Raw genomic sequence first — 13975 nt, forward strand, 5'->3', positions numbered from 1 at the left:
GTTCAATTCAGTGACAGTCCGCTCCCATGCCGGGTTGATGTCGATCCAGTGACTCCCGTACCATCCGTGCCGGGTTGATGTCGAGCTTGCAACTCGACCTCGTAAAAAAAACACTGCCACCTCCAGTTTAAATACCCACGCAGAATATTGTTGAGGATCAAATACCCAGACTCAGCACAGCCCCCACTTGTCCCATTTAGCCTGTCTCAGTGCGGTGTTCCTTAGGACCCAGCAGACCTCAGGAGCCGGCGCAGCTTGGGACCCGCCGCTGGCAGTGTTTCTGTTCCATTGACGGTGTGTGGTGGTCCTTAGGACCCAGCGGATCTCGGGAGCCGGCGGAGGTCGGGACCCGGTACCCGCAGTGTTTCTGTTCCATTGACAGTGTGCGGTGGTCCTTAGGACCTAGCGGACCTCGGGAGCCGGCGGAGGTTGGGACCCGGTGCCCGCAGTGTTTCTGTTCCATTGACGGTGTGCGGTGTTCCTTAGGACCCAGCGGATCTCGGGAGCCGGCGGAGGTCGGGACCCGGTGCCCGCAGTGTTTCTGTTCCATTGACGGGAAGCGATCGCAATTGAAAATATAGTGGAAATAATAAAACGTTTGGAAAGATGTGAAATATCATCAGTCATTGGAAAAGCGTTAGGCTACAGTTGGTCAACGATCGGAACAACTTTAAAGGATAACGGATAAAGTGAGAATAATGGAGCATGTGAAAGGTCCTGCCCCAATGAAAGCTACAATTATTACTACGCAATGCAGTGGTTTAATTATTGGAATACGTATGTTTCTTAAGTGTTTTATATGCATAGAAAAATAAAATATATACTATATACTAAGGGAAAACGTTTGACAAACTGATGCTAAATAATACTGGATGTACTTGTTCCGACTTACATACAAATCCGACTTAAAGACGGACTCAGGAACGGAATTCGTACATAACCCGGGGACTGCCTGTATATCGAAGCATACAGTGAAATGTGTGGTTTTGCATCAAATCAAATCAGTGGGGATTCAAATCAGCCCACAAATGTCACAATGCTTCCAGCATCAACATAACATGCCCACAACTCACTAACCGTGACCATATTTTGCTTGAAAGTGGTATCCTCGGAATGTGTTGACTTAAAGACGATGGATTTCATTGAATTTTCCAGTAGTTCAATTTAATATCGGAGAAATGTATGTAATATACAACCTGACATCCTTGTTCTTTGCAGACACCCGTGAAAACAGAAGTGTACCCGAAGACAGTAAAAAATGTTAGAACCCCAAAACCTCCGTCCTCCCCCTCACATACACCAGCAGCAGTAATGCAGCCCTCCCCCTTCAGAAAAGGACCCTCTACCCACCAAACAAGCACTAGAAAAGCCCCAAGAAAGGCCGTGATCTGCAGTACAACAAAAACTAACTGTTCACCCCGATAATTCGACGTTCTGCAGGCTCTCTCTCCCCAGTAAAGGAACTGAGAGGTGTTGCCCTTTTTTGATGTATATTTGACAAATAAAGCTAAGCAAATCGATTATTGATGTGGTCACTGTGGTTGAACTACCCTTCTTGTCTCGGCCCAGCTGTGTGGGAGTGTGGGCTATAACAAGAAATGCTGTTGCCGGAGGCTCCACACCACACTACACTGGAGGGAGGCCACTCACCTGCCTGGGAATCAGTCACGCAACCTACTCTGAAGAACCACCAGTGCATTCACATCTGCTGCCAGTGTGGGGAGACATTTACTCAGGCAGCCAACATGCTGGCATACCAGCGCGTTCACACCAGGGAGAGGCCGTTCACCTCATCCCATTGTGGGAAGGGACACACCTTCAGTCTTCCAGTTTGCCAAAACACCTGCGAATTCACACCGAGGAGAAAGTTTGAAGTGGAGGTCCTCCCAGTGTGTGGGAGGAGGAGACGGGGTTCTGTTTTGCTGTGTCCTGTGTTGTTCTGCTGAACATTGTGGGCTTGCTATGTTGGCGCTGGAATGCCTGGTGTTGGGGCAACCCCAGCACATCCTTAGGTTCTAGAACGTAGAACAGCGCACTCACATTACCACAATGTATACCGACCTTTTAACCTGCTCGAAGATCCGTCTAACTTTTACCTCCCACATAGCCGTCCACTTTTCTACAATCCATGTGTCTAAGACATTAATTGCATTTTTAATATGAGCTTGCTTGTATTTTTATATAATCACCTATACACATCATTACTCAGTGAATTTTCCAGCAATTACTTCAGGCCAGAATGCTATTTGCTTGTGGTTATTGTTGGCATGATGTGTTTTCTTTTTCTCTGCATGTGGGGTATGCGCCAGGTTTTATCTGTAATGGATTCTTTTGGGTTTTTTTTGTTTCGCGGCTGCCTGAAAGGAGATGAATCTCAAGGTTGTTTAAAGTAATATGGCGGGGAAGGGTGGGAACCAGTATGATTGAGCTGAGGATGAGCCAGCAGGTCTACAAGTAGATGATGGGGGTAACATGGATGTTAGGGAAGACATGCCAATGATTGGGTATAAATGCAGGCAGAGCAAAGAATTAAATTGTACCACTGAGGCAAAAATCAAAAGGGTGAAGAATGCAGGACTGAAGATGCTGTACTTAAATATGTGCAGCGTTTGGAATAAGGGTGGACAAACTCGTGGCGCAATTAGAGATTGGTCGGTATGACATTGTGGGCATCTGAGTCGTGGCTGAAAGAAGGCCGTAGTTGGGAGCTTAACATTAAAGGATATACTTTGTATTGAAAGGACAGGGAGGAGGGCAGAGCGGTGGTGTGGCTCTGTTGGTAAGAGATGGAATTAGATCTTTACAAAGAGATGATAGAGGGTCAGAGAATGTTGAATCTTTGTGGGTGGAGTTAGGAAACTGCCAGGGTAAAATAAACATTATGGGAATCATATATAGGCCTCCAAACAGTAGCCAGGATCTGGGGTTGAGATTGCAAAGGGAGCTGGAAAAGGCCCGTAATAAGGGTAATGACACAATTGTAATGGGGGACTTCAATTTAAAAGGAGATTGGGAAAATCGGGTTGGTGTTGGATCGCAAGGAGGGAACTTGTTGAAATGGCTTTTCAGGGCAGCTTGTGCCTGAGCCTACTCAGAGAAAGACGGTCTTAGACTGGGTGTTGTGTAATAACCTGGATTTTATTAGGGAGCTTAATGTAAAGCAACCCTTAGGAGGCAGATCATAGTAAGACTGAATTCATACCGCAAGAGGCATGAGAGAGGAGCTTGCCCAGGTGGATTGGAGGACAACGCTGGTGGCAATGACAGCACCTCTTCCATTTCACGCATGTCTACTCTTGCCCCATCTACCAAGGATAGGGTTTCTCTTGTCCTCACCTCCCACCCCACCAGCCTCTGCTCCAGCACATAATTCTCTGCAACTTCCACCATCTCCAACGGGATCCCACCACCAGCACATCTTTCCCTATCCCCCAGTTTCTGCTTTCCGCACGACTCCCTTGTCCATTCATCCCTTCCCACTGATCTCCCTCCTGGCACTTATCCTTGCAAGAGAAGCAAGTGCTACACCTGCCCCTACACCTCCTCCCTCACTATCATTCAGGGCCCCAAACAGTCCTTCCAGGTGAGGCAACACTTCACCTGTGAGTCTGTTGGGGTGGTACACTGTGTCCGGTGCTCCCAGTGTGGCCTCCTGTATATTGATGGGACCCAACGTAGATTGGGAGACCCCTTCACCAAGCTACACTCCATCTGCCAGGGATCTCCCAGTGGCCACCCATTTTAATTCCACGTCCCATTCCCATATGTCGATCCATGGCTGTCTCCACTGTCACGATGAGGCCACACTCAGGTTGGAGGAGCAACACCTTATATTCCATCTGGGTAGCCTCCAACCTGATGGCATGAACATCGATTTCCTGAACTTCTGGTGATGGCCCCTCCCCTCCCCTCTCCATCACAATTCCCCATTTCTGTTTCCCTCTCTCACCTCCTTGCCTGCCCATCGCCTTCCTCTGGTGTACCACCCCCCTTTTCTTTCTTCCATGTCTTCTGTCCTCTCCTATCAGACTCCCCCTTCTCCAGCCCTGTATCTCTTTTCACCAATCAACTTCTCAGCTCTTCACTTCACCCGTCCCCTCCCAATCACCTTGTGTTTCTCTCTCCCTCCCCCCCACCTTTTAAATCTACTCATCATCTCTTCTCTAGTCTAGCCGGAAACGTCGACTGTACTCTTTTCCATAGGTGCTGCCTGGCCTGCTGAGTTCCTCCAGCACTTTTTGTTTATGTCGCTTGGATTTCCAGCATCTGCAGATTGCTCTTGTTTTCTAGAAGCTTCTTAGCTTTCTGCAGTAGGTGCCCACCTCTTGAATCTGGCCTTTTTGTTTGGTTAGTTATCACTGGAATTATTAACGTACATGACGCATCTCACGGTATATTTGATGTGATAAATGTCTGAATCTGATGGAACTGATCAGAAACATCTCCATTGTCTCTTCAGAAAGGTGTGTTCAGATTGTCGGATCAGGATTACCTCATTGAACCAGTGGAGGGAGAGCACTGGAAGAGAGCTGCGTCCCAGCCCCACGTCATTTACAAACGGCATGCAGCGGAGGTGGAGGGGCTGCCCGACTCCCAGCGGCTGGCGGGCCGAGCGGGCGGGATGCAGGAACCGAGCCCCAGCGAGGGCGGAATGTGCGGTGTGTCGGGTAAGGAAGTGTCGGACATGTGGCTGTTGGCTGCTCCTGTTCGCCCCGTTTACATTCCTGAGGCTGCAGCTGAGAGTCAGTCGTGTGATTCCCTGTCCCCCTGCCTGGTTATTCCGGCACTTTCTCACAGGATGCTCAGCCGACTTCTGGACAGATATCTGTGTTGACCTCCTGAATGTACTGAGGGCTCATCAGTACAGACATGTCATGGTGTTACCGAGTCACAGATCTCCACAGCACAGAAACAAGCCCTTTAGCAAATTTAATCCATGCTAAACTCTTATTCTGCCCGGTCCTGTTGACCCACACCTTCACCATAGCCCTCATACCCCTCCATAGCCCTCCCATCCATGTACCTGTCCAAAATTCTCTTGACTGCTGAAATTGGAGTAGTGGCTACCATTTCTGCTGGCTGTTCGTTCCACATTCACACCATTCTCTGAGTGAAGAATTTCCCCTTCGTGTAACCCCTTAGATATTTCACCTTTCACTCTTAACCTGTGACCTCTAGTTCTAGTCTCACTCAACCTCAGTGGAAAAAGCTTGCTTCTGTTTACCCTATCTATACCCCTACTAGTTGCGTATGCCTCTGTCAAATCTCCTCTCAACCTTCTACATTCTATAGAATACTGTCCTAACCTATTCAGTCTTTCCCTATAACTCAGGTCTTCAAGGCCTAGCAACATCCTTGTAGATTTTCTCTGTGCTCTTTCAGTCTTATTAATATCTTTCCTGTAGATAGGAGACCAGAATTGCACGCAATATTCCGAATTTTCTCCAGCAATGTCTCATACAACTTCAACATAACATCCCAACTCCTGTACGCAATACTTTTGTGCATGAAAATCTGACAAGATCGGCAGTTTCTGAGATACTCAAGCCTCCTCATCTGGCGCCAACTACCATTCCACAGTCAAAGACATTGAGATTGCATTTCTTCCCCATTCTGCTGCTTGGTCTGAACAACAACTGAACCTCTTGATCGTGTCTTTGTCCATTTGTGCATTGAGTTGCAGCCACATGATTGGCTGATTAGATATTTGCATTAACGAGCAGGTGTAGAGGTGTATCTAGTAAAGTGGCCACTGAGTGTACTCCAGATTCTGTTACTTCCTCCTCAGTCCCTTCCTCCGTACCCTTCTCCTATTGTCCACTCTCCTGTCTTACCAGACTTTTTCTTCTCCTGCCCTTGACCTTTCCCACCCACCTGACTTCACCTAACACCTTCCAGCTAGCCTCTTCTCCTCCCCCGCCACCGTTTAAATCTGGGATCTTCCCCCTTCCTCCTCAGTCCTAAAGAAGTCATTTCCATAGATGCTGCCTGACCTGCTGAGTTCCTCCAGCGTTTTCTGTGTGTTGCTCTGGATTTCCAGCACCTGCAGAATCACTCATATTTATGACCGGGTTCTCCAGGTTTATCAGTTTTCCTCTTGATCTGATTCCAATGCCCCACCAGTCAGGATGTCCCAGACCAACAGTTCACTGCCGGATCATCTTCATTTCCTCTCCCTTCTGGTCGCTGACCTTCCAACATGAGACACTTTCTTGTTTTACTAAAAGCTGCCAAAGTCTGGCCTTCTGGTCAAATGTCCTTTTAAATTCCTCTCACCCCCTCTGGCCTTCAACATAGCACTGTACAGAAACAGACCTTTCTGCCTTTACAATGTCCATATCCTTCCAGTTTCTGCACGTTCTCTGCCCAGGAAGCAGTCAAGACTACCTCATTAAAAATATTTGAAAACACAGTTCAGTTTTTGCTTAGCAGGAAAATTAAGGGTTATGAGGAAAAGGGCAGATCAGGCATGAATGATGGAACAGGCTTGACCGGCCAAATGGCCTTCTCTTACTCCTAGTTGTTATGTTCACAACTAAGAGCCTCTTGAATACCTCCACCACCACCCCAAGCAGGGCATTCCAAGCACCCACCACGCAGTGTAAAAATAAAATTATCCTGCACATCTCCTTTAGAAATTGCCAACCACCCCACCTTAAATGCTTACCCTCTAGATTTAAACATTCCAACTGTGGGAAAACAATACAGGCTGCTATTCTCAAGTTCAATTACAGTTTATTGTCGTTCAACTGTACACATGTGTACTGCCAGATGGAACAACGTTCCTCTGGACCAAGGTGCACAGCACAATACATATAGTTCTGTCACAGAATCAGAATCAGGTTTATTGTCACGGCTGTACGTTGAGAAATTCATCCTTGCAAAGAATCCACGGTCCCGACTGCAGGATCTCACACCGTTGTATGAGGTTTGATGGTGTTGGGGCCCACTGTTCTCTCTTGAAGTCTCATTGTTTAGGAAGTTGAATTTTGCTGTGAAATTTGTTGCTTTGCAACTGCAGAGCACAGAATTACTATAAATTGCAATAAGAAATATATTAAAAATTAAATAAGTTGTGTAGAAAGAGCACAAAAAAGTGAGGTTCATTGTCTATCTCATAATCTATGCCTCTTCGATCTTCACTGATGCTGAAAAAGCAGTCCAGGTTTGTCCAGTCTCTCCTTATAGCACATACCCTCCATTCCAGGCAACATTTTGGTGGAAACCATAAGATATAGGAACAGAATTAGGCCATTTGGCCCATTGAGTTTGGTCCGCCATTTCATCATGACTGATCCATTTTTCCTCTCACCCCCAATCTCCTGCCTTCTCCCCGTACCCCTTCACACCCTGACCAATCAAGAATCTATCAACCTCTGCCTTAAATATACATAATGACTTGGCCTCCACAGCTGCCTGTGGCAAAGAATTTCATTGATTCACCACTCTCAGGCTAAAGAAATTCTTCCTCATCTCTGTTCTAAAAGGATGCCCCTCTATTCTGAGGCTGTGTCCTCTGGCCTTAGGCTCCGGCACCATAGGACTGTTGGCCCCAATCCTCTGACCCTCCCCATTAACATGTTTGCAACTCCCGCACCTGGGAATGTGAAAACCAGCCCTCCTTTCTGTCCCTGCAGTGCGTTCTTTCCCCTTGTCCTTGCATGTCAGAACTCAACCCCTTAATTTAATTCATTGCATTCTTTCATTTGAGATCCAGGTAACGTTTACTCTGAAATTAACATACTTCGCAAGATTGAGCTGAGGTTGGTGAATGGGCATAGTGTCTCATTTCATCCTGATGAAAATATTAGTTGCTGTTAAAACAGGTGTACAGTTTTCTCAAACATACCTGTCTCGTTGCAGTTTGATTCGAACGCAGGAACGGATGGATTTTGTTCTGTCTTCCAGTAAGATCATGTCTGTTACCTTCATCAGCCTGCCTTGCCCCAGTACATTTCATTGGTCAAGCGTAGCAGTTAACGCGATGCTGTTAGAGCTTGGGATGTTGGAGTTTGGAGTTCAGTTCTGGTGTCCTCTGTAAGGAGTCTGTGTGTCTTCCCTGTGGAATGCGTGGGTGTTCTCCGGGTGCTCTGCCTTCCTCCCACAGTCCAAAGACGTACTGGGTAGGTCAATAGGTCATTGTAAATTTCCCTGTGATTAGGTTAGGGTTAAATCGGGGTTGTTGTCCGTGCTGTGGCTTTAAATAAATTTTAAACAAACAGGATGGGAACCGATTTTTATTATCACTGACCTATGTCCTAAAACACAGTGGGTTGTTTTGTGGCAGCGCTACAGTACAAAGCATAAAAATCACTATGAATTGGGATAAGAATATATATAAAGAATAAATAAATATAAAAAAGAGAAAAATAGTGGGCCATTTTGAAAACTGATGGCGGAGGGGAAGAAGATGTTTCTGAATTGCTGAGTGTGGGTCTTCAGGCTCCTGTACCTCCTCCCTGATGGTAGTAATGAGAAGAGGGCACGTCCTGGGTGGTGAGGCTCCTTTATGATGGATGACTCCTTCTTGTGGTGTTGCCTTTTGAAGATGCTCTCAATGGTAGGAAGCGTTGTGCCCAAGATGGAGCTGGCTGGGTTTACAACTGTCTGCAGCTTCATACAATCTGTGCACTGGAGCCTCCCGAGCAGCTGGATTTGAATCCGTAACCTGCTGAGTAAGGAACGGGAGTTACACCCAGGCCAGCCGCACTGACGGTGCAGTAGGAACGCGTGAGGAGAAATCTTGTGCCCACCTTAATTCATGCTTGCAAAGATTCTACAGTCCTGACTGCAGGATCTCACACTGTTGTCCGTAGTTCGATGGTGCTTGCTACACTCTTCTCTCTTGGAGTCCGATTGTCCGAGACGTTGTTCAGTCGGAGTTGGCAGCACCAACTCCATAAGACAGAAACAGGCCATTCGAGTTTGCTCCACCATTCAATCATGGCTATTTTATTTTCCCACTCAACCCCATTCTCCTGTCCTCTTCCGTTTACCTTTAATGCCCTGACTAATCAAGAACCTATCAACCTCAAATGCTCAATGTACATTAACCTTTTCATTGAACTACTTCCTGCAGTAGTCATCACACGATCGCCAGATACCCCAGTCAGCCATTTCCACCTGCTCCTCCCACTGGTTCCCCACCACTGTTCCTATCTGCCCTCCCCACCTCCCTTATTTGATCTATTCTCCGCTTTCCTCTCCTATTGGATTCCACCATCTGCAACCCTCAGTCACCTCCCAGTCTCTGTCATGACTTCCACCTTCCCCTTCTCCATCCGTCTCTCACCCTCTCCTCACCTGGATCCACCTATCACCTGCTGGATCTCACCTGAGCTCTGGAGAAGCACTGCAAGATCCGAAAGCTGTCAGTGTGACACCCCAGTTAAAAACGTGTGAGGGTTTTTTAACGCAGAGAGTGGTGAGTGCATGGAACTCCCAGCAGGGCTGGTTGTAGAGGCAGACGCATTAGGCACATTGAAGGGACTCTTAGATCGATGATAGAGAAATGGAGGCTATGTGAGGAGAAGGGTTAGGTTGATCTTAGAGTGGGTTAAAAGATGGCACATCATCACAACATCAATGTACACAGAGATTGCTAGGTTCCACACAGTCACCTCTCTCTGTGTAATAAAAAATAAACCTAGCTCCATCCCCTCCATACTTTCCTCTAATCTCCTTACAATTATGCTCCCCCTCCTATTAGCCATTTCCACTCAATCTACACTTCTTATCCCCTTGCACTTCTCTCTCTTAGAGTGGGCATTCAGGGTGGAAATGGCTGATACCAAAGGGGTAGGTTTTTTGCACAGAACGTGGTGAGTACCTGGAACACCCTGTCAGAGCTGGTGGTAGAGGCAGATACATTAGGACACTTTTAGATAGGCACATGGATGATAGAAATATTGGAGGGCTAGATGAGAGGGAAGGGAAAGATTGATCTTCGAGTTGGTTAAATGGTCGGCACAGTGCTATGGGCGGAAGTGCCTGTACTGCTCTATGTTCCATGTTTTCATTCATTCAGTAATCTTAGAAATAAAAGAAGATACGATGTTGGTTTGGCAAATAAGGTGAAAGTAAATCCGAAAGGTTTCTACAGTTATATTAAAAAGAAGAGGATAGTGAGGGATAAAATTGGCCCCTTAGAGAATCAGGGTGGTCAGCTATGTGTGGAGCTGAGGGAGATGGGAGAGATTTTGAACGATTTCTTCTCTTCGGTATTCACTAAGGAGAAGGATATTGAATTGTGTAAGGTGTGGGAAACAAGTAAGGAAGTTATGGAACCTATGACAATTAAAGAGGTGGAAGTACTGGTGCTTTTAAGAAATTTAAAATTGGATAAATCTCCGGCTCCTGACAGGATATTCCCCAGGACCTTGAGGGAAGTTTGTGTAGAGGTAGCAGAAGCTCTGACGGAGATCTTTCAGATGTCATTAGAAACGGGGATTGTGCCGGAGGATTGGCGTATTGCTCATGTGGTTCCATTGTTTAAAAAGGGTTCTAGAAGTAAGCCTAGCAATCATAGACCTGTCAGTTTGACATCAGTGGTGGGTAAATTAATGGAAAGTATTCTTAGAGATAGTATTAATAATTATCTGGATAGACAGGATCTGATTAGGAGCAGCCAGCATGGATTTGTGCGTGGAAGGTCATGTTTGACAAACCTTATTGAATTTTTTGAAGAAGTTTGCGAGGAATGTTGACGAAGGTAAGGCAGTGGATGTAGTCTATATGGACTTCAGCAAAGCCTTTGACAAAGTTCCATATGGAAGGTTAGTTAAGAAGGTTCAGTCGTTAGGTATTAATGCTGGAGTAATAAAATGGATTCAACAGTGGCTAGATGGGAGATGCCAGAGAGTAGTGGTGGATAATTGTTTATCGGGATGGAGGCCGGTGACTAGCGGGGTGCCTCAGGGATCTGTTTTGGGCCCAATGTTGTTTGTAATATACATAAATGATCTGGATGATGGGGTGGTAAATTGGATTACTAAGTATGCCGATGATACTAAGGTAGGAGGTGTTGTGGATAATGAGGTGGGTTTTCAAAGCTTGCAGGGAGATTTATGCCGGTTAGAAGAATGGGCTGAACGTTGGCAGATGGAGTTTAATGCTGAGAAGTGTGAGGTTCTACATTTTGGCAGGAATAATCCAAATAGAACATACAGGGTAAATGGTAGGGCATTGAGGAATGCAGTGGAACAGAGAGATCTAGGAATAACAGTGCATGGTTCCCTGAAGGTGGAGTCTCATATAGATAGGGTGGTGAAGAAGGCTTTTGGAACGCTGGCCTTTATAAATCAGAGCATTGAGTACAGAAGTTGGGATGTAATGTTAAAATTGTACAAGGCATTGGTAAGGCCAAATTTGGAATATTGTGTACAGTTCTGATCACCGAATTATAGGAAAGATATAAATAAATTAAAGAGAGTGCAGAGAAGATTTACTAGGATGTTACCTGGGTTTCAGCACTTAAGTTACAGAGAAAGGTTGAACAAGTTAGGTCTCTATTCATTGGAGTGTAGAAGGTTGAGGGGGGATTTGATCGAGGTATTTAAAATTTTGAGAGGGATAGAGTTGACGTGAATAGGCTGTTTCCATTGAGAGTAGGGGAGATTCAAATGAGAGGACATGATTTGAGAGTTAGGGGGCAAAAGTTTAAGAGAAACACGAGGGGGTATTTCTTTACTCAGAGAGTGATAGCTGTGTGGAATGAGCTTCCTGTAGAAGTAGTAGAGGCCAGTTCAGTTGTGTCATTTAAGGTAAAATTGGATAGGTATATGGACAGGAAAGGAGTGGAGGGTTATGGGCTGAGTGCGGGTAGGTGGGACTAGGTGAGGTTAAGAGTTCGGCACGGACTAGGAGGGCCAAGATGGCCTGTTCCCGTGCTGTGATTGTTATATGGTTATAAATAGCATTTTCTTTTCAAGGTCCTAATACTTGATGGCTTTAGAAAGTGGAGGCATTGTTTTAAATATCTTTATTTTTACAGGGGTGTGAGGAAAAATTGGTTCGTTTATGGAATATAATTCCTATTATATAATTTTTTTTAAGTTACTGAGAAGAGCGATTAGTTTGATTTACAGTTTGTTTTCTTATGTTTTTGCTGAGTAATAGTCTGCAGAAGATGCAAGACCCAACTCAGCCAAGAGGCAGCTGTTTTCCATTTTCCACTGGCAGGACGACGCCCAGAATAGATCCCCAGACCCGATCTTACTTGTTAACCCTCCTGCTGCCGAGTAGAATTGAGTTGCGGGTTCAGAGTAAAAGGATCTGCCTTTCAGTCTCCACACTGGGGAGGAAGATGTGGTGGTAGAGAGAGTGCAGAGGAGAGTCGCCAGGCTGTTGCATGAAATAGAGAGCAGTACTTTACAGGAGAGGTAGGATAGGCCTGGACAGAGGAGGCTGAGGGGTGACATTGCAGAGTAATGAGGGGCCTCGAATGGACGGATACTCGAGTCACTTTCGCAGGGCAGGGGAGTCTGTTTCAGAGTCGGGTTTATTCATTACAGGTGCATTGAAACAGACAGTGAAACGTGTCATTTGTGTTACCGACCAACTCAACCCGAGGATGTGCTGGGGACAGCCCAGGAGTGTTGCCTCACATCCACAATATTCAGCAGAACAACACAGGATACAGCCGGCAACACAACAACAGCAGCAGAACCAGCCCCTTTCTTTGCCCAACAGACACTTTCTTCTTCCACCCTGTATCTTTCCCATCTATCGCCTGCCAGCTTCTCATTTCACCCTCTCCCCCCCCACCTGGTAACTCCTATCACCTGCCAGCTTGTTCTCCTTCCCTTCCCCCCCCACTTTATTCTGGACTCTTCCCCCTTCCTTTCCAGACCTGATGAAGGACCTCAGCCCAAAACACTGTGTATTCCCCCCTACGGATGCTGCCTGACCTGCTGAGTTCCTTTAGCATTTTGTGTGTGTTCCTCCCATTCTCCTCACTGGTTTCTCCATCACTGTGGCAACTCTCTAGCTAAACTGGAAAGCAAACAGGTCTTTCTCAACTGAACTGAATGTTTATTGATTCTCAAACACGATTAATAGTCCAGCTTTGGTATTCTTAGAGATCAGGGGTCCCCAACCCTTTCTATACCGTGGACCAATACCATTAAGTATGGGGTCTGTTCATCCCGGATTGGGAACCCCTGTTATGGATAATGAGCGAATACAGTCAGGGAAACTGCCTGTGTCCCACGGTCTTCTTCTGGAAAAGCTTCTAGCCGTCTCCAGGAGACGAGCCGTCAGTTTCTCGGTCACCAGGGCCAGGTAGAGGGTGGGTGACTGCCGCACCCCTCGGTTCTTGCAACCCAACTCCAGAACACTGAGAACTTGTGGAACATTCAGAATTAAAGCATTTGCTGACGATGGGTGATAAACCGAGGGCTCGTCTGTGTACTCCGGTGGGGGTGAAAGTCTCATCATTATCCTGACAACGAGCAGGGGCAGCTCCTCTCAAGTTCTGGCTCAATGTTTAACCCTCCATCCAGTTTGTCGTTTTCACTCTGCTGAATATGGTATCTCTCTGTGCAGCATTCCCAATGCCAGGACAGTGGCTGTAATTCCGAGGTACACCATTAGCTGCTAGGCATTGTGGTTGTCCTGATATATATCACAGAAAGGACAACAGAAATTCAGGCAGCCCACTTTGTGTCAAAACCTGCAGGCGACACCCGTCAAATTAGCGTAGGGGTTAGCATAATGCCTTGCAGCACCAGCTCACAGTGCCAGTTATTGGGGCTTGAGTCCCATGACTTTCTGTAAGGAGTTTGTATGTTCTCCCCGTGGCCGTGGGGGCCTCCTCTCAGTGTTCCAGTCTCCTCCCACGTTCCAAAGACGCGTGCCGTGGGTGTGATACTGTAGGTTGGCACAGGGAGCATGGTGGCACTTGCGGGCTGCCCCCAGCAGAATCTTTGGACTGTTCTGGTCGTTGACGCAAACGAAGCATTTCATTGGACGTTTC

General features: G+C 46.5%; 1 protein-coding gene across 1 annotated transcript in view; it reads left to right on the forward strand.

Moving 5' to 3' along the window:
- LOC132382623 (A disintegrin and metalloproteinase with thrombospondin motifs 7-like) overlaps positions 1–13975 on the forward strand; it is a 205884-nt gene that overhangs the window by 23870 nt on the left and 168039 nt on the right. Inside the window, exon 3 of the mRNA XM_059953029.1 lies at positions 4460–4667. Within this exon, the coding sequence (XP_059809012.1) occupies positions 4460–4667 (208 nt within the window). The remainder of the gene's footprint in view (positions 1–4459; positions 4668–13975) is intronic.

This window comes from Hypanus sabinus, chromosome 28 (genome assembly GCF_030144855.1).
Source record: "Hypanus sabinus isolate sHypSab1 chromosome 28, sHypSab1.hap1, whole genome shotgun sequence".
Classification (NCBI taxonomy): domain Eukaryota; kingdom Metazoa; phylum Chordata; class Chondrichthyes; order Myliobatiformes; family Dasyatidae; genus Hypanus; species Hypanus sabinus.